Here is a 26114-nt window from a genome sequence, read left to right on the forward strand (position 1 = left end):
ACAAAACTTCTGTCGACAAAGAGCATCTACACTACATTCAGTTCTGTCGACAAAGCAAGCTGCTTTGTCGACATGGTAGTGTAGACGCAAAGGACAGTTTACATGCAATAACACCTTCTGTCGGCAGAAACTCTGTCGACAGAAGACGTTATGCCTCGTAAAATGAGGTTTACCAGCGTCGACAAAACTGCTGAGTTCTGTCGACGTTATGTCGACAGAACTCAGCAGTAGTGTGGACGCAGGTATAGTTTTGTCGACAAAAGTCCACTTTTGTCGACAAAACTCTGTAGTCTAGACACACCCTAAAGTAATATCTCTTATTGGACCAATGTCTGTTGGTAGAACGAACAAGCTTTTGAGCTTCACAAAGCTTTTCCTTGGTTCTGGAGAAATTGCCTGCTAACCCTTAATTGCCCACTTCATTTTAAGTGGTGTCATACAGCTTGTGTGAACCCCTTATACTTAACAAACTGTTCCAGCTTGTATTTAGTTTGGTCACCTTTTCCAGACCTGAGAAAAAATTCTGAAAAAGCTCAATAGCTTGTCTCTTCCACCAACGGAAGCTTGTCCAATACAAGAGACTGCCTTGCTTTCCTAAAACTAAACCTTTTCAATAAATGGGGGAAGTACATGTGGTGGTGATATATTGTTTGGTTTTCTGTCTGTTCACATACTCACTTTAACTTGAAAAATTCAGTAATTTGTATAGTGTTTTAGCCATCAGCGCAAACCACTGAGGGTTCTCTGATTTCCAAAGATGCCTGAGAGACATAGGCTGTACATGCACAAAAGACATTAGATGTCTGAAGTTCCCATTTTAGGTACCCAAGCCCCAGTCTTGGGGCCACTGCGATGCACAAGGCTCCTGCTGAACCCTATAAGTCCGTGGTCCCCAACACGGTGCCCGTGGGTGCCATGGCACCCGCGGGGGCATTTCAATGCTCCCGCCAGGTGCTCGGGGCTGGCCTGATCCCGGGCACATGGCACACGGGCGCTTGGCGGGGGGAGCGCCGGGCACGCGGCACGCGGCGGGGGGGAGCGCCGGCCCCGGGCACGTGGCCCTCGGCGGGGGGAGGAGCGCTGGCCCCGGGTGCGCAGCACTCGGCGGGGGTGGGGTGCGCCAGCCCCGGGCGCGCGGCCCTTGGAGGGGGCCCCGCCCCTGGGCGCACGGCAAGGGGGGGCCGCCCCCGGGCGCCCGGCGGGCAAACGGCCACGCCCCCTGGCGCCCGACAACCTAAAAAGGTTGGGGACCACTGCTATAAGTGCTTCCGCTCACTTGAAACCTACATTTTTGCAGTAAAAAGTTCCCTTGGTGCCTACCTCTTGGCTTCTGAGTATCCACACTGCTGCCTTCCTCTAGGAGCCTGGATACTTACCTCCCACCTAAGCTATATAGTGATTCACAAACCAGGGGATCACAGATGTTTGGCTTCGTGAATTGCATATAGACCTAATCCAGAAGACTCCTGAGCACACGTACCGACTTAGGGCTTTCAGGAGAGTTCACACAAAATGGCTGGAAGGGGGAGAACCCACCTCATAACTTTTAGCCCAATAGTTAAGAGATTTACCTGGGATGTGGAAGAGCTCTGTTCAGATCCCTGCTCTGACCAAGGAGGAACAGGGCTTTGAACAGGGTTCTACTACTATCCCTAGCCATAGGCTATAAATATTTTGATATGAGCTCTTAACTGTGGATAAGAGAGTCATTGGAGCAGGGGGGACTGGACCATGCAATGGGAGCTTATGTTCCACTGATTATCTGCCACCACCCGCAAGTCCTTTTCAGAGTAGCAGATTGCCAGCGTACAGTTCTCTGTTTTATAAATACAATCTACATTCTTTATTTCTAGATATTCTTTATTACTAGATATACAACTTTACCTTTATCTGTGATATATCATGTGATATATCACATGTTCAAATGAGCTCACTTTACCTAGAAACTCTGGAGAGTGAGGCAGGAGAAGCAGAGAGAGAAAGGGAAATGAGGTTCTTGCTGGGGAACATTTATCTTCAGCTAGATTTGAAGCAGCGGGTGAAATAAGGAAAATAGGGAATATTGCCTAGTTATTAGAGAGGGGGAAGCCCCAGGATAGAGGACTACCCCAGCCCTCTCTCACTGCAGCAACTTAAGGTCAGGTGAGAAGCGCCTCTACATGGATGCTGCCGGTCCAGGAGACACAAACAGAGGAAGGATGCATGTTCCCCAGATGGGGCTGCTCCGTGCTCTCCAGCCAGAGTGAAGAATGCAGCAAATTGTGCACTTTCCCCTTCACTCCCTGACGAATTGAAACAGACAGCAATGTCCCTGTACAAATTGGGGAGTGAGGAGCTTTAGCCCCCTCCCATCCTTGCTAAAGGGAGGCTCAGGGCTGGGGCAGTCCCAGACAGGGGGCGTGCCCCCACCCAGTCCCTTTCACCTACCTGGTGATTCTGTCTCTTTTTTGTGAGGCTTGATGAGAAGCAATCCCATTCCAGTCACATCCCATTTTCCTCACACAACCAAACCTTTTCCTTGCTATAAGTTAGGATAAGAGGAAGCTGCATACCAAATTTAGTCATTCTAACTCTTACCATTTAGGAGGAGTTCTTGAACAGACAGACAAACAAACTCTCTTGAATATACTGTAGATTTTTAGAGTATCAGTTCTGTGGGCTATATCAAATACAGGCAGTCCCCGGGTTACATGGATCCGACTTACATCGGATCCCTACTTACAAATGGGGTGAGGCAACCCTGCACTAGCTGCTTCCCCCCAGCAGACCAGGGAGACGCGAAGCTAGCGCCCCACCCAGCAGACTAGGGAGATGCGGAGCGGCTTTTCTCAGCAGACACCTCAGCTTGAGAATAAAGGACTGAGGGAAGTGAGGTGTGGGAGAATAAAACTGAGCTCTGGAGAAATTTGGCTAGAGTTTCCCCTACAATATGTACCAGTTCTGACTTACATACAAATTCAACTTAAGAACAAACCTACAGTCCCTATCTTGTACGTAACCCGGGGACTGCCTGTAGTGTGTTTTGAACTTTGATTTGAATATAATCAGGCTTTGGCTTAGTCTGATTTCTGCTGGTAAAGAACTACTTAACCAGCATCAGAACTATAAAAATGTTCTTTTCCCACTTCCTGATATTTGGAACCAGCTACAACATCCCCGGGGAACACAATTATCTCCGGCAGTCCTGAAGGGTAAGACAGTCTTTGTGGTAGCTAAACTCCTATACGTCTGTCCCACATTTATACACCTACACAATGGCCAGACAGAATCTTTTTAATGTATGGGGCTCAAATACTCAGAGATCTTGCTGTATGTAACAAAAAACATTCTATATTTGACATATGACTTGGATCCACCGTTCAAGCCTAAGAACATAAGAACGGCCATACTGGGTCAGACCAAAGGTCCAACTAGCCCAGTATCCTGTCTGCTGACAGTGACCAATACCAGGTGTCCCAGAGAAAGGGAACACAACAGGCAATTCTCACGTGATCCCTCTCCTATCACCCATTTCCCAAGTAATGCAAATTGCATACATATTTAGACTTCAGATACTCAAATGGGCAAACTAAAGTCTGATGTGGCAGCTAGTGAGATTTTGTTTACACTAAAGATTTTCTGTCACTTAGCTCTAATTAACCAAACTATTGGTACATCCTAATCTGGACACTCTGTAAATGCTTATTCCAGGACACACATGTTTGTGATCAGGGCTCAATTGACCCTAGAACAAATGTTAATGGAGTATCCCATCTAGCATATACCAGTAAGGTGGCCAATTTGTGTCAATTGACAATCAATAAAAATGAGTTTAGCAAACACTAAAGTTTAGCAAACACTAAAGTTTAGCTTCAGTGTCTCCAACCAAAAAGTCAGAAAGTGGGTGAAGATACTGGAACAGAGTTAAGGCTACTCTTGTAATCTTTATGGAGAATTTCCTGAGAGTCTAGCATTTGGCTTCTTTCAGTTTGGTAATGTTGCTTTTATTCCCATTCGTAATTCTATTTGAACATATTTCTCCCTGGGAATAAACTAATATTTGTAAAATATCTAACGAGACTCAGATAGCGAGGTGGCCATAATGTATTATTATTTGTATTATTAATAAATGAAAAAAAGAACAAAGAAAGAGAAATAACAGAAAATGTTAAGATCTGATGTTGTTTTCCATGAAACCATTCAGGAATTTCTTATTTGAGGTTAACATGAGTTCCCCGCACATGGATACTGATATCACGTTCCAGAAAATGAAAGCATCTTCTGTCAAATGCTCATTCATGCTTATTTGATACTGTTCACCTTTTTGTCACTTGTACCAGACTGAGTTGTTGTGCTCAACAACCAAGCTGTGGTTGTTGTTGTTGTTATTATGTTTGTTACAGTAGTGCCTTGAACCCAACCAAGAAAAGAGCTCCATTGTATAGGTGGTGTTCAAACACAGAGTAGAAGACAGTTTCTTCCCCAAAAAGCATCCAGTCTGTCATTCTCTTCTGCTGTATACCCCTTAATTCATGTGAGCCAGAATTAGCTCCCATTTACCAGGAAACTATAAGAAATAGTGTACCTGTAGGTTCTGGAGTAGTAATGTTAGCTTCTGCAGGTGGCCCATCACCAACCTCATTTACAGCTACAATGGTAAACCTATAATAAATCAAAGAGAGATTTTTCAGAACTTTATAAATGCCCAGAAAAACACTTTCTCAGCCAGAACAATAGAGTCCCATGCACTTACAGTGTTTCTCTTTCAGTGAAAAAAATCTGCATGAATAAAGTCATTCAATGACAACTTCTAATAAAAATATAATCAAATGAGGATTTGCGGTCACTAGCCTGCAAGATAAGGTAACACAATCTAGTAAATTACATAGCTACACACTGCCCTCAGATGTGCTGCCCTCACGTGGGCAACTCAGTTTCACTGCAAAGGAAGATCTATATTCACCTTGGAGAGCAAAGCGTGATCATGTGGAGTTTAAACGGAAGGGAAATTTACAAATGCTAAATTAGTCAGAAGAGAACTCCCCTATAATTCTCTGAACACAACAGAAGTGTGCATCAACAGGAAGAAAAATATAAAGGTTACTGAATTCAAAATGCTACATTCTGGAACTGCATCAGATTGTCAGTCCTCCCCTCACCAAATTTGCTTTTGCCTAAAATCTGATTTCAGTTATACATGAGGAAATGTAAAACCACTCCATCAGTTCAAATAGAGATACTCCAATATTGAAAACAGCACAACTGAGAAGAGACTTTTGCCAACTGATTCTGCAAAAGCCATGTCAATGTGCACTCTGTTCTGTCAATCTCAGACCACCCAGCATACACATACAGCTTCTGGATTGTAGGAACTCTGCTGTCCATTTTATGACACAATCTATCCAGCTGATCACTTTTCTTTGGTACCTGTAAGTAGTGTTTGGAAAGGTGGAATAGAACTGGAAACTATGACCTCTGGAGGCTGTGCGCAGTTCCTGCTTTTCACTGGTTAATAGTAAATTATAGCCAACAATCAATCCACTGGGAAAGAGTGGTGGAGACCATCTGACTTCCACGGTGTCAGGGCCCGCACTTTGAATATCTTTAATGATAGGAGCTGTCAGAGGAACTGCAAAAAGACAGAAAACAGTCATTATAGATTTGGCTTTTCAGATGTGATTTGTTTTTGGGGGTGGCTGGCAGAAGATGTGGGGGATGAGTTAATAATAATAGTCCATTTTTGCTGGGGTTATATATGCTGCTGAGAAGTTCAATATTAGAGTCAAGATCATATCCTGGATTTTCAGGCATGGAGAATTTCCTCCATCATACCTGCAGAGGAGGGCAATGGGGGCAGTTTCCCTGGGGCCCAGTGATACAAAAGGGCCCAGGGCTTCTTCTGGCTGCCATCATTGCTGCTACAGCAGGAGCGGCAGCAACCAGAGTCTGGGACCCTTAACTTGCTGCCAGCGCACCGCATGGTGTGCTCTGGGAGGCTCGCAGGGCTGGCTGGAGAGAGGGTGGACCATCATGGCACACTCCTGGTGGTGTCAAGGGCTGGCTGCCACCAGTTCTGCCCCTTCCACCCAAGGCCCCGCCTCTCTGGGAGCATAGGTCTCTCTACTTTGCCCAGGGGGCCGTCAAGTCTGTCAGCCTCACTGCCCTCCATGTAGCATGAAGGAAGATGGAGAATACCAATTTTGTGTGACATTTTTCCCCAGACTCTGCTCAGTATCAGTTTGTTCATGCTGTACCCCTACATACAATTCCTAGATGTTTATTGGGTGAACCAACTACAGAAAGGGAAAGGGAGGCAAGAACTACATTCCTACAGGGTGGCTTCTGATTCCACACACAGAACTAGGTTCCTATACCCAGGAATGCTGAAATACAAAGGTCTGATTTGTGCTTAGCCCCCTGCATCCACAGCTCACCCCAAGTCCCTCCCACCAAAGGGACAGTGTAGAGAAAAGTCTCAGTGAAGTATATCTCACTGAGTTTTATTCCTTCCTTTAAATATATCCCGTGGGGTTTTCCATAAAAAGGTCCAAACTAGCCCAAGAAAATTAAAACAATAGCACTTCATTTAGGGACAAGAAGCAAATTGAAACCTTTTGACACACCATATGTACATACAGTTTTTACACACACACACACACACACACACACACACACACACACACTTACCTCAGTATTTCCTAGTTTTGTCCCAAAGTAAAAACAAAGTATTGCAAGGAAAGCACTACACAAGTGGAGTATAAATCTCACATTTGTCATATGATCCATAGACAAGAAACAACATAAGACCGAAACATAGTTATAGAGATGCCCCAATGGTAAAAATATCAAGTTTGGAATGCCTGCACACCGCAATATTCTGGAGAACACTTACAGGAACTTCTATTTTTACTCTTGCCAACAAATTAAAAGATTGAGGTGAACTTGCTGCTTTCCCTTTTTAAGATCTCATGGATTCTATTGTATTCTCACTCCTGGAGATGATTCATCCCTGGGTTCATAAAATACATCCAAAAAGCAAAATTCCAGACAGGTATAGATTTGTTTGGCTAGTGGTATCACCTTCCTTTCCTGGTTATGGCTGTGAGAAACCATCTCTGTTTAACTAGACAAACATATGACTAGGTTTCGCAATCCCACACTCCTCTTAGTAGCACCATGCACTCCTGGGTCATAAGGTTTATCACAAACTAAAGATAATTTTGTGAGAGCCTTTATTGTTTTGTCAGCACATCACTTGAAGTCCCAATAAGTCAGCCTATCCTTCCACTATTCTAAGACAGACATATTAGAATCACATAATTTTCTGTGTGGGTGTTTTAGAGGGGACCTTAAAAACTTAGGGGCTATCTGCTGTGACTAGTTACTGTAGATCCTGTGATACTTTTTGTAAGAACATGTCCAGAACCAAAATTCTATCCTACTCCATTTGTAAAATCAACTGTGCACCCATTTGGTTGTTGTCCTACCACCAGAATGTAGCCTACACCATAGACTAATTTTTGATAGTGCTGCCTTTTGTTCTGATGCATTTACCCATTTCCTTCAGCATGAGAGGTGGTATATAAAGCTAAATAAATTCTTACTATTATTTCTAAACTTTCAGAAACTTAGTCACTTAAAACATGTAAATCTTTTGAGGTTCATCTATGTCTAATTTAAATATAACTTAATGATTTACATAACAGGCTCACTACCTACTCAATACAAGTAAATGCAACAAAAAGGAAGTTGAACAAAGATTCTTTTTTTGCCTCAGATATACACTAACGCTTATACATATAGTTGCTGAGGGGTCTGCCCTTATCCAAAGCCCAGAGAATAGAATGGAAAGACTCACATTGATTTCAATAAGCTTTGAAGCCTAAAGCCAAAAACCAATACTCTCTCTCCTTTCTCCTATTGAACATTAATATCTGTTTACCCAGCCCAAGCCCAGGAAGCTAATGATCCAACCAGTAGACCAAACTCTCTGATGAACCCTGGTCAAATGTCACCTGAAGCATGTTGTGCTTATGCTAAGAAGATGACTTCTGCTAGTACGTGGAACTTTAAAGCTCCGGTGGCTTCAAGTGTTACCCCAGGATGAGATTTAACATGCAATTAGATGTGACAAGATGCACCTTCACTGTATCTTATTTTTACATAGAAGCATATTCCTAACAATGTGAAGCAGGTTCTACATCACCAGCAGAAGGAGAGCTCATTCCCTGAAGCTGGTTCTATACAAGTCGTTTCTTATCTCTGTTTTATGACAAACTAATAAAAGTAACGATTGCGTCAAATGATTTCTTAAAGGCAAATTACAGGCAAATATTGGGAAATTTGCCTAAACTAATATTGCTTCTTTCCATAGCAAGAATGTTACAAACTTGATAGTTTCTTCCTGCCCTGATGCTATGAACTTCACCTAAAAGTCACCATGGGTTTTATTTGGTGGTGGGTGCGATACATTTCATACAAATTTGTTTTTCTTATTTTATATAGTTTGGTTGTGCATGATAATATTCAGATATAATAGAGATGTGGCATTTTCTCTATGTAGCTCTACAATGGCAAGAAGATATGTTAAAAAGGCTTTCACTGTCAATATGAAAGCCCAAAAGAGTCATCTAGAGATAGGATGAAAAATTACATTTGAGAACAAATGCACATGACTTTCACACTGCAATGGTAAAAAAAATCCACAGAGGCGCACCATGTGAACAAGTGGAAATATAATTGTGTGTAAAAGATAGGACAGTTTTGAATGCACAATGCATTCAATCCCAAAGGGCACCTGTTAACATCTATATCTAACAGACCATAAAAGGGAAAATAAACTCGAGATGACATAGCAAAAATGGTGAGAGACACTAGCAGCATGTGATTTTCTACACTGGCCTACAAATGGATCAAGAGCACTTTTTAAAGGTTAGAAAATACACATAAAATATCTTCTCCTTCTTTTGCCCATAGCCCTTTCATTTAAAAATTAATTTGTAAGTATGCATGATTAAAGTTACAAATGTGGGGAGATTTGCATTTTTCAGTTGGTTTTAGCCCATATAGCTTTTCCTCTTTTTCTTTCAGTCCTATTGTTGTCAATGTAAAACTGTGTAAACACCTGAAAATAAATTTCTGAAAAGGAAATCCATTCAGAAGGTGATTAGTAACACTTTTGAGTCAGACAAATGGATTATGAATCACCTGTGCCCCATGACTGAAAGAAATGTAAGAGTATCCTGTTTTTTCCATTCTAGTGCTTCCGTTAAGTACGCTTTTATTTGAAGAAACTTTAGAAATGCAAATTAGCCCATCAAGTTTGGCCAATCAAGGCTAAAGTTTCAGGCAGTGTTAAACCAGCCATCAGTTCTGTGTCTACAAAAATAATCATCAAACATTTTCACTCACAAAGCTGTGTGAATACATATTAGGTAACTAAGCACCCAACAACCCAATCTGCCCCCGAAATTTTAATGAAACAATTAGTTCCGTGTGCCTTTATTTGGCGACTAAGCAGGAATCACAGCTGAAAAGTTGGCCATAGTTCTTTCAAATTAAGCTAGATTCTTTAGTAATAGAACCCAGCACTCTGTAGTTTTACAATCTATAATGCGCATATGCATCTGAAAGGGAAAGATAATAAAACAGAAAACATTACAATGCCACTATATAAATTCATGGCACTCCCACACATTGAATTTTCCATGTAGTTCTGGTTGACCTGTCTCAAAAGATATATATTAATATAGGTGTAAAGATGCAGAAAAGACACTTTTCTGCAGTACTCCTTCCTAGGAAGTCTTTTCCCATTTTGTATACATGCAACTGATTATTTATTCTCTCTTAAGTGAAGAACTTTGCATCTACTCTTATTGAATTTGATCATATTTATTTTGGGCAATTTCTCTAATTTTTCAAAATGATTTTGAATTCTAATCCTGTCCTAATCCAGGCTGCCAGCATGGTATCATCCACAAACTTTATAAGTGTTCTTAGTCTCTGTGCCATTTTCCATAACATTTATGAAGATATTGAATAGAACCAGACCTAGGACAAATCTCTGTAAGATCCCACTCAATGCCTGTGTCTACATTGGCACCCTTTTCCGTAAAGGGGATGCTAATGAGACACTTCGGAATTGCAAATGCCGCGGGGGATTTAAATATCCCCCGCGGCATTTGCATGAATATGGCTGCCCCTTTTTTCTGGCTCGGGGTTTTGCCGGAGAAAAGTGCCAGTCTAGACGGTATCTTGCAGAAAATAAACCCTTTTCCGGAAGATCCCTTATTCCTACTTTCAAGGAATAAGGGATCTTCCGGAAAAGGGTTTATTTTCCACAAGATCCGGTCTAGACTGGCGCTTTTCTCCAGCAAAACCCCGAGCCAGAAAAAAGCGGAAGCCATGTTCATGCAAATGCCGCGGGGGATATTTAAATCCCCCGCGGCATTTGCAATTCCGAAGTGTCTCATTAGCATCCCTTTTCCAGAAAGGGGTGCCAATGTAGACACAGCCAATATGTACTTTGAGTTCAACTGCAAACCCTTGATAACTATTCTCTGAGCATGGTTTTCCAACCAGTTGTATCACCTTATAGTAGGTTTGTGTAGGTTGTATTTTCCAAGTTTACTTATGGAAAGGTCAAGGAGACAGTATATAGAGTTATACTAAAATCAAGATTTATCACATCTACTGCTTCTACCCTCATCCACAAGACTTGTTATCCTGTCAAAGAAGGTTGGTTTGGCATGATTTGTTCTTGATAAATCCATGTTATCTGTTATTTATCCCCTTACTATTTGATTATTCATTTGATCCAGTATCTTTCTGGGTACCCAAGTTAAGAAGACTGGTCTATAAATCCTTGGGTTGTCCTTATTCCCCCTTTTATAGATGGGCATTATATTTGCCCTTTTTCAGGTCTCTGGAATCTCTCCCACTTTCCACGTGTACTCAAAGATAATTGCTAAGGGCTCACAGATCTCTTCATCCAGTTTCTTAAGTGTTTTAGAATGTATTTTGTCAGAACCTGCTGACTTAAAGACATTTGACTTGCGTAACTATTTTGTAACTTGTTCTTCCCCTATTTTAGCCTAGATCCTACACCATGTACACAGATGATCATCCAATCCAGATCCTACAGATCCCACACCAGTTCACAGATGAACAGACCAATCACTGTTAACCTTCTGAATAAAAACTGAAGTAAAAAAAAGGCATTTCACTTCAGCCATTGCTGTTTTCTTCTGCTATTGAAATGAATATGCAGCAGGTTTAAAACAAACAAAAGGAAAGTACTTCTTCATACATGGTCGACCTGTGGAGCTCATCCACAAGGGATATTGGGAAAGGCAAAGGTATAGCTGGGTTCAAAACAGACTTAGGTAAGTTCATGAAGGATATGTTGATCAGAACTCAGACCCATAGTCTGGGTCTCCCTAAACCTCCAATGGTCAGAGGCTGGGATAGATGAATCACAGAAGATTAGTGTTGGAAGAGACCTCAGGGGGTCAACATGACAGGCGATGGATTACTCAAAATTACCCTGTTCTCTTCAATCCCTCTGAAGCTTCTAGCACGGGCCATTGTCAGAAACAAGATTGGTGGTGTGGGAGGGGAAACAGGGCAACTGCCACGGGGCCTGGCAGTTCAAAAGGGCCTGGGCCTCGTGGATGCAACTACTGCAGCAGTGGTGGTAGCCAGAGTCCTGGGCCCTTTACGTTGCTACCAGAGCCCCTCGTGACACACTCCAGGTAGCACTGAGGGCTGCCTAGAGGGAACAGAGGGACTGCAACGTGGCACACTCTGGATGATCCTGAGGGCTGGCTGCCTCAGCCCAGCCCCTTCCACATGATGCTCCCCCCTTCCAGGAGCACAGAGCTGGGCCTCCTACTTTGCCTAGGGGTCTGGCAAGGTTGTCAGCTGCCTTGGACAAGATACTGGGCTTAATTGACCATTGGTCTAAATAGTATGGCTGTCAATATGAAAGTCAATGGTAAGTAATTTTTGGCTTTAGACATCAAAAGAAAGCAACATTTTTTAGCACTGTCCTTGAAGCTGTGATCAAAAAGTTTAAATTACCTCCAAATGCATGTGTCCGGTAACTGGGACTAGACAGAGAATAGAGCTGTATCTGAGATGTGATGATCCAAACTACTCGAAACACATACTGTGTGAAGGGTTGAAGGTTACCCACTGTGTACGAATGCTCAGATATTACCTAGATCAATACATATAGATATCATTATCACTGTTCATCTATCTGGAGTTATTTTATAAGATCTCAGTCTAGCCTAAGGTGACTATATAAAACAAAATGTACATATTAGGATATCACAGACCTAACAAGTATCCCTTATAAAGCAGAACAAGTTCTAGGTGATTCCGTTTCCCCAGGCATTAGGTACCAATTACTCCTTTACTCTTTTCTTCAAAACCCACTACCAAATATTGGATGGATGGAACACAATATTAGGAAGATAAGACATACGACTGGAAGAGTTCTCTTTGATCAGATCAAATGTCCTTATATTGCAGGCAATCCAAAATAGAATCCTGTTCCTACATTTATCAAATTTCATTTTAAAACTAGTTAGGTTGTGTCTCCCCACTATGCCTACTGTTTCAGAACCTCACTTCTCTGATTGTTAGAAACCTTTTAATTTCCAGTCTAAAATAATTTTAAACACCATTATAATTTTAAGGAAATAAAAGCTAAAATAGTAAATATACTAACATTGGTAAATTTTATTTTTTTGTCACACCCAAAGGCTTCTGGGTACCTAACAAATATACTTAAACTGAACATAACAGACGTTTACCCAAATAAATCCAAGAACAAAAACCAACAGAAAAACACTCCCAGTAATCCACTGCCAACTTAGCTAAAATACATTAAGAATTTCAAAGTGCTTTACAATCTTAACATATTGTACACAAGACCCATGGCATTCACCACTTAAATGCAGCCACTTCTAATGTGAAATGTGGCAACTGTTTTATGAAATACAGAATAGGCGAGAAGAGGGGGTGAAGGATACCTTCTCAATTGAAACATGATTTGATTGTGACTTAGAATACATTGTTTTATTAACAGGTTAATTTTTAAAAAAAGTAAGTGGGAAATATTTTGTCCTCCCTTACCTCAGTATACCTCCAGTCTCCAGGGAGTTGATTGTACTTCCACTGAATAATGTATGTCACGCCAGAGATATTAGCCGACTTCCATCTTAGTGTCATATTGTGGCTTCCAATGGAAGATGCAAATGGTGCTGTAGGTGTGTTCAAATAACCTGAAGGGAGACAACCAATAAAACAAACAGGGTTTAAGTGATTAACCTTCTCACTGTGGTATTTTGTGGCAGCTTCTAGGCAGCAAGAGAATGCAGCAGCACTCTCTGAAGGATTGGATGTTACACTGGAATACACTTTGTTGGTGACACACCTAGTACATTGAGTAAAAGTAATGTGCATCTTGCTCCAGGGACCTGGCACATTCAGCAGTTGTGAAGCCGATAAAAATATGGCAAACATGCATATCAGGAAAACAGTTACCGAAAGAACCACAATAATGTTATAAAATAATTGATACAGTCATATTAACTGGGCCAAACTCATAGTGGGAGCTAGAATGAAATTAATGGAAATGTACCCATCTAAGTTAGCAGTGAATCTAGCCTGTTATGTTAAACTATATCCCTTAAATGTCAGCTTTGGGAGATTTATCCATCTCTTCACTGTCCTCACTTCCTTCTCCACTCAGTGATGGGTAAATCTTTGAAGGAGAACCCCTTCCATTAAAACACAAATGCATGTGCTTATTGTTAAGCACATGTGCAGTCACATACGTGATTCAGTGGCATTACTCCTGTGCTCAAAATTAAAATACATGCTTTAAAAATATCCATCCCCAATACAGCAGAGCAGCAAAGCCGGTGTTTAATTTTAAGCACGTTGTCTAGTCCTAATGAAGTGTTCTGTTGAACTACACAAGGTAAGCAAATGCTTAATGCTTTGCTGAACTGGGGACCAATATTTAAATAATCACATGGAAGATCATGACTAAAAGACCTGTCAAATAATGAACTTATAAATAACAGGAATTATAAAAACTAGACAGGGAATAAAGAATAGGACATCTCCCTCTTAAAATGTTGATTCCATTCTATTTGGAATTTTGCAACTGTGATAAAATTACTATCTGTGAGAAAACTGGATCTGCTTTCTTAATTTTTTTGGTTTGCTTTGATTTAAATGAAGTCCCTAGTCCTTCAGTGAAATCAAGGCTGTTTCGGTCTATACACGTTTGTGGAATGCCAGAATTGTACTGTAAATTAGAACCATGTAAATATGGCTACCTCCTTATGTCCTGTCATAGCTAGTAAGATCTGATCTGGGACATTCATGCTTATAGCCTCCTCTCATCACCCTCCTCCAATTTACCGCTCCATAGAGCGGACAGCAAAACATTTCAGACAAACACAATCAGTTGTGGAACTTGCTCTCTGACATCTTGTCAGAGACCAGCTTTGACAGTCATAGGGCCCAAAGTATAATGTACCTGTTCAGTCTTGCCTTTTAATATATTTCCATTCAGTCAAAGCATGGGTTTGCTGTGCAACAATAGATAAAACATCTTCCCCTGGGGTCATCAACAATCAGTATACATATGCTTGCTTTAAAAACGGAATGTGAGGGACCAAGTTCTCAAAGCAGTGAGCAGCACACTAACACCGGAATATAGATCGGAATATAGATATATATATTTGGTTATAATGTGGAGCTCAGCAAAGCTTTTATTATAAAGCTCTTCTGAATGGAAATCTGTATTTTTTCCAGTCAGATAGGGAAGATCCAGGGGAACTGACAGCCTGGCTGGCTCTGCACTCTAGGAAGGGTGCACACAACACATGACACGCCCCTCCCCAATCCTGCCTGAAGCATCCTGCACCTCCACCTCCTCAGGCAGCCCAAAGGGCCACCCAAAGTGCACCACATGGGGCTCCGACAGCAATTAAAAGGCCTCAGTTTGCCATTGCTGCCACCAAGGGCCCTTTTGAAATGCCAGGCTTGGGAGCAACGGCCCCCTTTGTTCCCGCTTCCCCGTCAGAGGGCCTGGACAGATCCACAGGTGCTGGAACTCAGGGTGATCATCCCTTGGCATGAAGTGTTTTCTTCATATATAGGATTTACAGCTTGGTTCACTGGCTCTCTGCACCCCAGTATGCTCATTATTCCAGCATCCTTAGGTAGATCACTCAGGGTGGGACTCAAATGCATTGTGCATTGGCCTAACTGCTCCCACAGTTCACCCTTGACTTCAACACAAGCAGAGTAGGCCATACCTGAGTGCATTTGAAAATCCTACCATAAATGCCACATTTATATCCAAAAATTCTCAAGTTCCTGGAAGAAAAACTTTTTTATGAGAGAGCAGCCATTGCTACTTTTAAGCTACAATAGCCGTGTAGAAAACAGAAAAGGAACAAGATGTTTCTGGAGATGTTCAAAGAAAATAAGGATAACAAAAGCAAAACAATATCCCTAGAAATGAATTCAACACACCTTGCTTGGGTTACTGCACCACATTAGGTCTGTGCTTACCTTGTACTTCAGCACCATAAGCCTCCTCTGCACAGCTGCAGCCAAATTTACAGGAAACTCTCTGCATAAGACATAGAGCTCACCAGTTAATTTTGGTTCAATGAGATGTGTTCTTGAAAGCATCCAAACACAGGAATACCACAGAAAATAGTTACACTCGTTTTTAAAATATTGACATGGTTACTCATTCCAAAAATCTATTGGCATCAATGGCAGTCTTTCCGTTAACTTCAATGGGCATTGGATCAGGCTCTATATTCTCTATATAGCCTGCCTGCTGCAACCCACAGTTCTGGGGACAAATACATATGTGAGAATAATCGAGGAAGGGAAGCAGGATATGGCCTGTTTAATCTATTACTGATGAAAAGCCCTAAGCATTGAGCCCATCCATGCTTGCTTCACATATTTCCCACCAATGCTTCCTGCTCTTAGCCAATATGCTGTATTAGAAGCTTTTTTAAAAAGACATTTAACATCTAACTTTTTTTTATTATCTGTGTTATAAGTTGTGTCTAGGTCTTAACCAGCCCTAGAGCCCCCATGCAACCAACACTGAACATACTCACAGTAAAAAACAGTCCCTACTCCCAAAGAGCTTACCATCTAAATAGAGAATACAGACAAAAAAGCCTTACTAGCTCCATTGAACTGAAGCACAGAGACTAAATGATAATACTTTCAAAAATGCCCCATGGCAGGCAATCCTAAGCCTACTTTTAAAAGTGACTTTGGTGCATAGGAACTGAGTCTCACTGTAAGGGTATGTCTACACTACCCCGCTAGTTCGAACTAGCGGGGGTAATGTAGTCATCCGCAGTTGCAAATGAAGCCCGGGATTTGAATTTCCCGGGCTTCATTTGCATGAAGCCGGCCGGCGCCGTTTTTAAATGCCAGCTAGTTCGGACCCCGTGCCGCGCGGCTACACGCAGCACGGACTAGCTAGTTCGGATTAGGCTTCTAATCCGAACTAGCTGTACACCTCATTCAAAAAGAAAACTATTAACCCATTTTACAGCAGGGACACTGAGGCCCACAGAGATTAACATATTGCCCAAAAATCACATAGGCACTCTGTGACATAGCCAAGAATAGAACTCAACTCTCTTTAGCCACAGTCCAATCTTTAGCCATCAGACCATCCTTTCTCTTTCACCGGCTTAAAAATAAAGACAATCTATGCTCCTGTCTGCAAACCTCATCCAGACATCTACATTCAAGCTTCACTTCTAGGTCAATATACACTGTGTATCTTATACTTTTAACAGGAATACAGCGATGTCATGCTCAGGGTTTGCACAACACAATCAGTCACCTGGATTTATAATTCTGGATATCTAAATTGTGTTTCAATCAGATGGGTCAACTGAAGTTATTTCAAAATGTTTAATCTGGTCTTATTGGCATTTCACTTACCTCACATGCTCTGATGTAAGTCTGATTCTGTAGAGAAGCAAACCATAAGAGACAAGCTTAGTAGGAATATAATTCTGAGTGGCCCGATATTCCAAGTAAACTAGTATCAACTCATCAGACATTTCTTATGCACAGAGTACACGGCAAAAAACTTTTCAGTGATAAATGAAGAAAATCCACATTCAAAACTGGAACGCCAGCTTTTGAATTATGCCAAGTCTGAATGAGCTCCAGATTTCTCAAGAAAGGGACCCAGTTCCTCTTAGAGGGAAAGTGACTTCAAACATTTCCCTGCCAATTGTCCCAGAACTTGTGGTTCATGTCCGGATACTACTGGTTACAGCAGGAAACGTGGTGATGACATATATTGTAAAGATTGGGGAATAAAGGGGTCTGGTGCAGAAAAGTGTTGAACATGAACAATTCTGACATACTGAAAACCAAGCAAGGGAGTTTAATTTTCACTGAATGTTAGTGTTCACATTGTGGCAGACATATCGTGGGTTTGTATTGTGACAGTACTCCCATGCCAAGAACTTGTGATTCCCAGGTTATTGTAATCTTATTTTAAAGACTTCTGAACTAATGAGTGATAAAAGCCATTTGGTTATTGATAACCAGTGCTACAGGTAAGGCAAGTAAATTAAACTTCTGAATTAACAATATGATGTTACATATTCCAAAAGAAAACATATAAACTTCATGAAAAACAAATTATGGCTAATACATTTTTAATTATAAAAGGTTGATTTGGTATAATACTTTTGGATAATTTAACAGGTAAAAAGCAAAGCATAGGAAATGAAACCATGACTAATACACTACTTACACATTGCAATGGGCAACTTTTTTGCACTGTTGTATTCCAAAATTGACATCCCTGTGCACACTGAAAGACAGAGATAGGGTGGCAATCAGACAAACAAGGAGGAAGGATGGTCTAGTGGTTAGGATGCTAATATGGGAAACCTAAATTCAATTTCTTGCTCTGCCCCAGACTTCTGATATAATCTTTGGCAAGTCATGCAGCCTTTCTACGCATCCATCCCCCTTGTATAAAATGGTGTTACAACGTTTCTCTACCTCATGAAAATAAATATATTTAAGATTGTGTGATGCTTTAACACTATGGTTATGCAGTCTATATAGATAAAACTCCTGAAAGTTTCCCCTAAAAATTAATATAATGACAAAACATAGATGTCTGTGTGAGTGATCCACACAGCCACTTCGAGACAGGTCCTTGACAGAAACGTCCTGACTGAGGGTACTGTCATGGCTGGTGTGCAGCTCTATCATTTTGGTTTAGACCACAGTTTTACACTCTGTTCTGAGAGATGGTACCTGCTACAAAGCTTCAGAAACAAAGTAAACAATGAATTTTTGCCATGGGAGCCCCAGTTACTCTCTTGCTCTGGAAAGGGCAAGGGCAAAATTAATTAATTTACTCCCATTGTGAGGATCTTTCTTGGATCTGGCCAGGTGGAGCAAGGAGTCCTCCTACATCTACTCTTGACTTTCTGGTAGAGAGAACAAGCACGTTTTCAATAAATAGCTCCAAACATTCAAAAATGGACCCTCCAAAAATCATCATGAGATATGAAAAATAATAATGCATGTTGGATTTTTATCTTCTGGTTTTGTTATTGTGTTAATTACATTTCAGTCTTTTCTCTGCTTCCAGGAGGTTTACAAATTTTCTTTAAAAAAAAAAAGTTGACGTTCTCTCATAATCACTTGACTCCAAGAGCTGGGGCTTTATGAAAATCACCAAATATGATAAACCATAAGAAAATCATGATAATTGGCAATTCTTGATCAGAGTAAAGACACGTAAGACAAGCATGGGGGAAGTGCTGCATGGACCAGTAAGCACTGTGACAGTCTAGCTACTTATATATATACACCAAGGCCAGTTACACACAGAATGTACTTCACTAAAGATTGTGAATAACACTGATGATTGTATCTAGCAAATAAGTGAGAGTGAGCCTTCAAGGGGCCTTTGGCTATCAGGATAATTGTGTTAGATATCCAGGCTCTCTAAGGGAACCTCTCCTGAAGGCTGCTGCTTCTTCCAAAAATCACACCATCAAAAGTTTGTGTTAACCTGTAGCGATCTCCAGCATAAACCCAATCATTTATAATTCCAGGGCTAACACACTAACTTGTAAGACTGTAATTTTAGTTTGCTCCCTGTTAAATGTATGAGAAAATAAAATGGGTGTTATTTTAAATTTACTGGACTACTCAGAGTGCAATAGTAACAATTTTGTGCCTCTCGGGGATAGGAGGCCCATACATCCCATTTTGGTTGGGACAGTGCCCTTTTTCAAGTTCTGTCCTAGCCATCCCGACTTCTTTGATAAAAATGACTATTTGTCCCATTTGCTCTTGTGAACTGAACTGGCAAGAGCAAATGGGACGAAAGAGTCAGCACAACCCGTGGCAGGGCATGGAAGAATGCTGGGGTGGAAGAAAGCACTGATTTTGGGCACTCAATCCCCAATCCCAGCCATGGGCAACACAGAGCTTGGGTGGGTCAGCCCCAGCCATAGTCAGCACAGGGCTCAGGCGCTCAGCCGAAGACCTTGACAACACGGAGCTGGGTAAGCTGGAGGGTCAGCCCCAGTCCTAGGTGGCATGGAACTCGGGGAGAGGTCAGCCCCAGCTCCAGACAGCATGGGACATGGAGCTGAGGGGGGTGGGAGCTCAGCTCCAGGCTGTAACCAACCCCGCTGCTTGGATGAGCCCTGGACTGTCCCATTTGACCTTTAGGAAATATGGCCATCCTACTCATGGGAGCACTGACTCTGACACACACCCAAATGATCTCAAATATTTCTTCAATCTGAACTTTTTTTAGACACTGACTTGAAATAAAAGCCTAAATCAAGACTTGTGCCCCATTATGGCAGATTCACTCTTTTTTTGTTTTTTTACAAAACTACATGCCTGTTTAAGAAAACGGGCCAAATTCAGGCCTGCAATAATTAGGTGTAGCTTCTCTGGTAGCAGTGGAGTTGCACCCATTTACATGATGTCTTAATATGATCCACCGTACTGGCAATCAGTTAATGTGACCACTGCACCCTCGTTATCTATACAGCAGGAAACAGTAACAATGCAAACCATTACTCACGGCTCCACTGATGTCACTAACATTGCAAGCATTATTGCCAAGCTCTCCTTCCTGTAAATGAAAAAGTATATTTTGAGTTTAGATATTCAGTACTTCTCTATGGAAAAAAGCAGCACTTCACTTCAGGTTTTTTCCGGATCAAATGAAACTTTTAAAATTATTGTGGAAATTGTGCTTCTTATTTGCTTAAGACATGGAAGTGGATGGAGTCAGATGGAGCCAATTAAGTTATCTCGGGGATATAGTTGGCCCTTTATCTCCCGAGTCATAGATTTTAAGGCCAAAAGGAAATAGGATGATGATCTAGTGACTTCCTGTAGGCCACAGAGCTTCCCCAAAATAATTTCTTTTGAACTACTCCACCGTTCTTAAAAGAACATCCAGTCTTCATTGAAAAATTGCTAGTGATCTACCACGACATTCTGTAAATTGTTCCACTCGTTAAATACAAAAAAAAATGTTATGTAGCACTTTAAAGACTAACAAGATGGTTTATTAGGCGGGGCAGACCATAATAAACCATCCTGTTAATCTTTAAAGTGCTACATGACTGGTTTTTTTGTTTTGTTTTACCAAGATCAGACTAACACAGCTATTTCTCGTTAAATACCTTCACTTTTAACCTTTTTTATGCCTTATTTTCAGTCTGAATTGGCCTATCTTCAACTTTTAGCTACTGGGTCTTGCTATACCGTTGTCTGCTAAACTAAGGATTCCACTATCAAATTCCTATTCCCTGTGTCGATATTTATAGACTGTGATTAACCTTCTCTTTGCTAAGCTACATAGATTGAGCTCCTATAAAGCACATTTTCCAGTCCTTTAATCATTCCTATGGTTCTTCTCTGAGCCCTCTCCAATTTATTCAGATTTACTGAGCCAATAATAAAGGCATAAAAAACAAACCTGGGGCACAAATGGCACAAGTCCAACAGAGTATGACTTTCAAAGTGCACATTTCAGATTTTGTTTCTTTAAATTAAATGCTTTTCCTCTGGCTTCCTCCTGAAATGGCTGTATCTGGCCATGTGAAAACTGATTCTCTTCTGGTATGAAAAGTGCTTCAGATCTATGGTTCCTATTCCCAGAGCACCTTGGTGGAAGTGTACAAGATCAGGCAACCTTTTAGAAGTGTAATTGATTGTGGAATGGCTCAAACCAGCCTTGAGTAGCTCAATGTGGGGTCATGGGCTGTGATCTTACAAACACTTATGACATGTGCTGACCCCTAAGCATGGTGCTACTCTCATAAGAAAAGTTGAACATGCATTAGAATTTGCAGAATAAAAGGTATATAGTGTGGCAATGGTTAAGAACCTCTGCCTGATGCAAATCAGTGCCACAGCAGGTGTGGTCACACAGGTTACCTTTGGACTGAGGGGAAATGGAAGCTTTGAACTGCTTCGAGGATGGCTTTTTCTCATTTCGGTCTCTGTCATAATATTTCTAAGGGTATGTCTACAGTAGCTCATTAATTCGAGCTAGGTAGGCAAATGAGGCGACTAGAGTTGCAAATGAAGCCCGGGATTGAAATATTCCACGAGGAGTAACAGTTAATTCAAACTAAGGACTTAGTTCGAATTAACGTTTCACTGCCGCGTGTAGACACGCGGCAGTGAGTTCGGGTTAGTGAAATTTCAAAATGGTGACCGGACTGTAACATGCAAATAAAGCCCGGGATATTTAAATCCTGGGCTTCATTTACAACTCCGGTCGCCTAATTTGCCTACCTAGCTAGAATTAACGAGCTAGTGTAGACATACCCAAAGTTACATATTGAATATGGATGTCAAATGTTTGGCTTTTGAAGTTACTATGAAGAGTGAATCATAGGCACCAACTCTGTGGGTGCTCTGGGGCTGGACAGCCTCAGGGAAAAATTAATGGGTGCATAGCACCGACCAGCGCAAGCTCCTCTCCTGCCCTCCTCTCCCCCTTGCACCTCTTGCACACTAGCAGCCCTGTGCTCATCCACAGGGTGGAGGTGGAGCAGGGTTGGGAAGAAGCAGGGTAAGGGTTTGGGGGAATGGAAGGAGTGTGGGCAGGGCCTGAAGTGGGGAATCAAGTACCCCCTGGCAGACAGAGAAATAGTAGCCTATGAATCAAAGAATCCTTGTTAGGGATACTACTACATCTTAAGCCTGTTGCAAGAAAGATGAGTAATCCTTTCACTGCTTCCAGGGTTCTTGTATGCATCTGGAACAGGTTTTAAAGATTGGACATTTTAATAAGACTGTGTACCTGGTACATCCATCTTGTACATTTCATGTCCATAATCAGTATGTTTTTCAGTATTACTGACAGAGCTAATTAGCCAGAAAACACACAAAGTCACTTCTACAGAGCACAAGAACATGGTCTTCTAGACAAGATCTATTGACATACTACAAGCCAAATAACAATAAAATTTGAAGCATAATTATTGATCAGTTTTCAGTAAGCAACTGGGCTTATCATCTTTATGCATCAACAGAAGGAAAACAAATAAATTCCACTTCACTACCCAAAGGAACACTATGAAAACATAAGATTAAAGATACAACAACCCACTCTCCTACTTAAAGAGACACCAACAATTTGAAAGTTTTAGAGTCCCCTGCCAATTGCTGTGATGTTTACAATTACATTTTCCAATTTTTAAAATGTTTTATTCTTCCATGTTGCTGTGCGAAAGACCCATCCACTTAGAAGGTCTACCGGCTAGCTAATTTTACAGTAAAAGGTGTACATTAGACAATCAATAAAAAAAAAAACTAAAATAAGTAGCTGTTATTTTTTCCTGTAGTCTTTTCAAGTTATAATAATCTGATGTCATTGTAACAAAAGAGAAATAAAATTCAAATGGGGTATGATTAACTGGGGTTTCCCTTTAATAAGTACAATATCCTTCTCCACTGCAAACTCAATTTTTAAAACATCATTTTAGACCCCCGTTTTGTCAACATAAGTCTTTACACACAATTTCAAAAAAAGCAGTTTTCATTAGAAATAGTTAACTGTGGTAACAACCATCATATAACTAAAAGTTAAGAATAGTTTTTACAAAACTTACCAGGCCACTTGTACATAAATTCTGACAGTTAATCAAGAAAGTACAATATACTGTAGAAATCCATAGGCAGTAAACAGAAAGAAGAGTGAGTAGCTTAGGCTTCCACAAATTAATGTTCCTCATAACTTGAGCTACTTCTTTTCCTCAGGCAGTCTTCTACTTTTCTTGTTTCAAGTCTTACAGATTCCTTGGATTCTAGATGCCAGATAGAAAACTGCATTTCAATGTTAGTAAAATCCTTCTTTATAATCCATCCATTCTATGACTTTGGGGCTTCCTGGATTACTTGAAATTGTGCAACATCTATTCAATAGTTTCTTATTAAACCACTCAGACAAAGGTGCCGACCAAAAGGTCGCATGACTCCTTATCACTGAAGTGAAAAGAAAAACTACGTGAAGTGATCTTATCAATGTATTATGATGAAAGCGGAAGAACATAAGAGAGAGAAAGAGGAGCCCTGTTTATATTTTCTCTTATGAGAAAAACCATTTTTAAGCACTGTTTTTAAAAATGGCTTGAGGTAACACAGCTGTGCTCACTGGGGTTGTGAAGAATGACTTAAAACATCTTTAACAAATAATCCACACTGGCCAGCACAACCATGATAGCTAAGACTATTTTCAATAACTGTTTCCAAATATGATACATGATGTCACATATAAACCCAAAACTCATCTGTGTTGAAAAGTTTGGTTGGGTTGTGCATGTAATGACAATAGATTGTCTACTGATCCAATTAAATTTTAAAAGTATTGATGTTGTAATTATCACTGTTTTTAAAATATCTATATTTGGTAGCAAAAGGAAGCCTCACCAAACATTTTGCTAGGTACTTTGCAAACACATACAAAGGGCTTGTCTATCCGCCGAGTTTCACCAGTTTAACTTAAGCTGTGATTATGTACTGTTGCAAAAGGCTGAATGGACACTTATTTCCATTAGAAAGTGCCTTATTTTGGTCTCTCTTAAATATATTAGGACATATATAAACTAAACTGAAATATTTAATTTAACCCAGATAAATATAGGCTTAGCCACACAGGGATTTATCCAGAATTAACTAAACCAGTTGAATTAAACTGACACAAGCCTATATGTGGACAAGCCCAAAGACACAAACCTTTCCTGAGTAGCTTGCTTTAAAACATTCTAAGGGAGATCAACAGACATTAAAATGTAGAAAGTTCTATTTTCTAAAATGACCTCCAGTAACTGTAGGGTATAAAACTCCATATGCAATTCATTATCCCTGCAATATCATCTGTGTAGACATTAATTAATTTGAAAATAATCAAGCACAATCTGTTAGTCAAGCACCTAAATTGGTGTAATTGTATTTGTAACTTTGTGTCCACGACACCAGAGAAGACTGGTGATGCCCAGACCAAAATCAGGGCCAAAATATTCAATTTAAAAAGAAACAAAGTATCTGAATGTGCCAAGTGAAGCCCTTTGTGGAACACAGCTCACTCCTTCCCTTCCGCAGCTCCTCCCAGCCTGACCCTGGAGCAGCTCTGCAATCCTCTCGTGCCGCTTCAAAGTCCTCAGCATTGGTCAAGCTGTTGATTGTTACGTTTGCCATATACACACCAAGAAGTTAGATATAAAGTATAAAATACTCTGCCGGGGGCTTGAAATACAGCCCTGCTTTACTGTTTGACTGCAGAAGCCACATATGCAAAAACCCCAAAATAGAGAGACTCAAAGCTTCCTAGAGAAAAGCAAGTTCCCTGACCAAGCTCTTTGCTGCTCTTTGCAGACTGACTGCTCCTGGTAGGACCACATCCCACACACTTCTCTGCAGAGCCCCCTGTCTTGCATCTAGAGTGATAGTTTATAATCTACTACAGGTTGCATCTCCCAAATCCGGGATTCTCTCGTCCGGCAACATCCGTGGTCCAGCATGACCACAGTTGTTCCTGGATGAGAGCTCCCTGGGGCAGGAGGGCCAGCAGCTGGGAGCCCAGTATAGCCCCAGGAGTTTTCTAGTAGTGGGGCTGCAGCAGCCTAGGCAGAGTGTAATCAGGATTGTCTGCTGCCCAGCAGAAGGGCCGGGACCACAGCAGCCCAGGAGGGGAAGCCTGGCCGGGCCATGTCAGCCTGGGAGGTGGCAGGGCTGCAGCAGCCTGTGTGGCAGTGGTGGTAGCAGCAGTGTGATGGGGGTTGCCTGCCACCTGGCAGCAGGGCCAGGACTGTGGCTGCAGCAGCCCGAGAGGGGATGCTGGCCAGGTGCCACTCCAAGTGGGACTGGGGCTGCAGCAACCCAAGGCAACATGCTGTTCAGCAGTGCGGCTGTAGCTGCCTGGTGAGCTAGCAGCGGAGCTGGAGCTGGGGCTGGCCTGCAGACAGCCCAGCCTGACTAAAGGAGCTGGCAGCAGGGAGGGGCAGCAGGCTGAGGGGCTGGTGTCAGGGGACCTCCCGTTGTCTGGTAAATTCCTCATCCGGGATCAGTCTGGTTCTAAGGGTGCCAGATAAGAGAGATCCAACCTGTATATATTTGAGAAAGTTTGTGTCTGTTTGTTCATGTGCCTGTGAAGAACTCCTCCTAAATGGTAATAGTGAGAACCAGCAAATTTGGTATGCAGCTTCCTCTTATCATAACTTAAAGGAATATAAGGGTTTGGTTGTGCCAGGAATGGGATTGCTTCTCATAAAACCACACAGAAAAGAAACAGAATCACCAGGCAGGAGAAAAGGACTGGCTGCACCACCCCCTACCTCCCTCTGGAACTGCCCCAGCTCTGAACCTCCCACCTCCTAGGCACCTATCAGCTGGGCAGGGGGCCTAAAACTCACCCCCACCATTTGTATGGGAACATTGCAGGCTGTTCCTCTTTGTCAGCTAGCAAGGGGAAAGTGCACAGTTTGCTGCATTCCTCACTCTGGCTGAGGAATGCAGGGGGCAGATGAACTTGGACC

At 41.6% G+C, this 26114-nt stretch overlaps 1 protein-coding gene across 2 annotated transcripts in view; it reads right to left on the bottom strand.

Moving 5' to 3' along the window:
* Nucleotides 1-23529, bottom strand: part of ROS1 (ROS proto-oncogene 1, receptor tyrosine kinase) — a 103244-nt gene extending 79715 nt beyond the window's left edge. Inside the window, exons 1-9 of one of the 2 annotated variants that reach the window (XM_075924044.2) lie at nt 23193-23526; nt 20141-20191; nt 17828-17887; nt 16999-17025; nt 15583-15643; nt 13123-13271; nt 12061-12199; nt 5407-5608; nt 4565-4641 (exon numbers count right to left, since the gene is read on the bottom strand). In XM_075924044.2, the coding sequence (XP_075780159.2) occupies nt 4565-4641; nt 5407-5608; nt 12061-12199; nt 13123-13271; nt 15583-15643; nt 16999-17025; nt 17828-17887; nt 20141-20191; nt 23193-23315 (889 nt within the window). In that variant the 5' untranslated portion in view covers nt 23316-23526. Of the gene's footprint in view, nt 1-4564; nt 4642-5406; nt 5609-12060; nt 12200-13122; nt 13272-15582; nt 15644-16998; nt 17026-17827; nt 17888-20140; nt 20192-23192 lie in introns of both variants that reach the window. The other variant, XM_075924045.2, reaches the window with a different exon arrangement.
* Between the last annotated feature and the right edge of the window lie 2585 nt (nt 23530-26114).

The sequence above is a fragment of the Pelodiscus sinensis genome, chromosome 3, assembly GCF_052426305.1.
Source record: "Pelodiscus sinensis isolate ZL-2025 chromosome 3, ASM5242630v1, whole genome shotgun sequence".
Classification (NCBI taxonomy): domain Eukaryota; kingdom Metazoa; phylum Chordata; order Testudines; family Trionychidae; genus Pelodiscus; species Pelodiscus sinensis.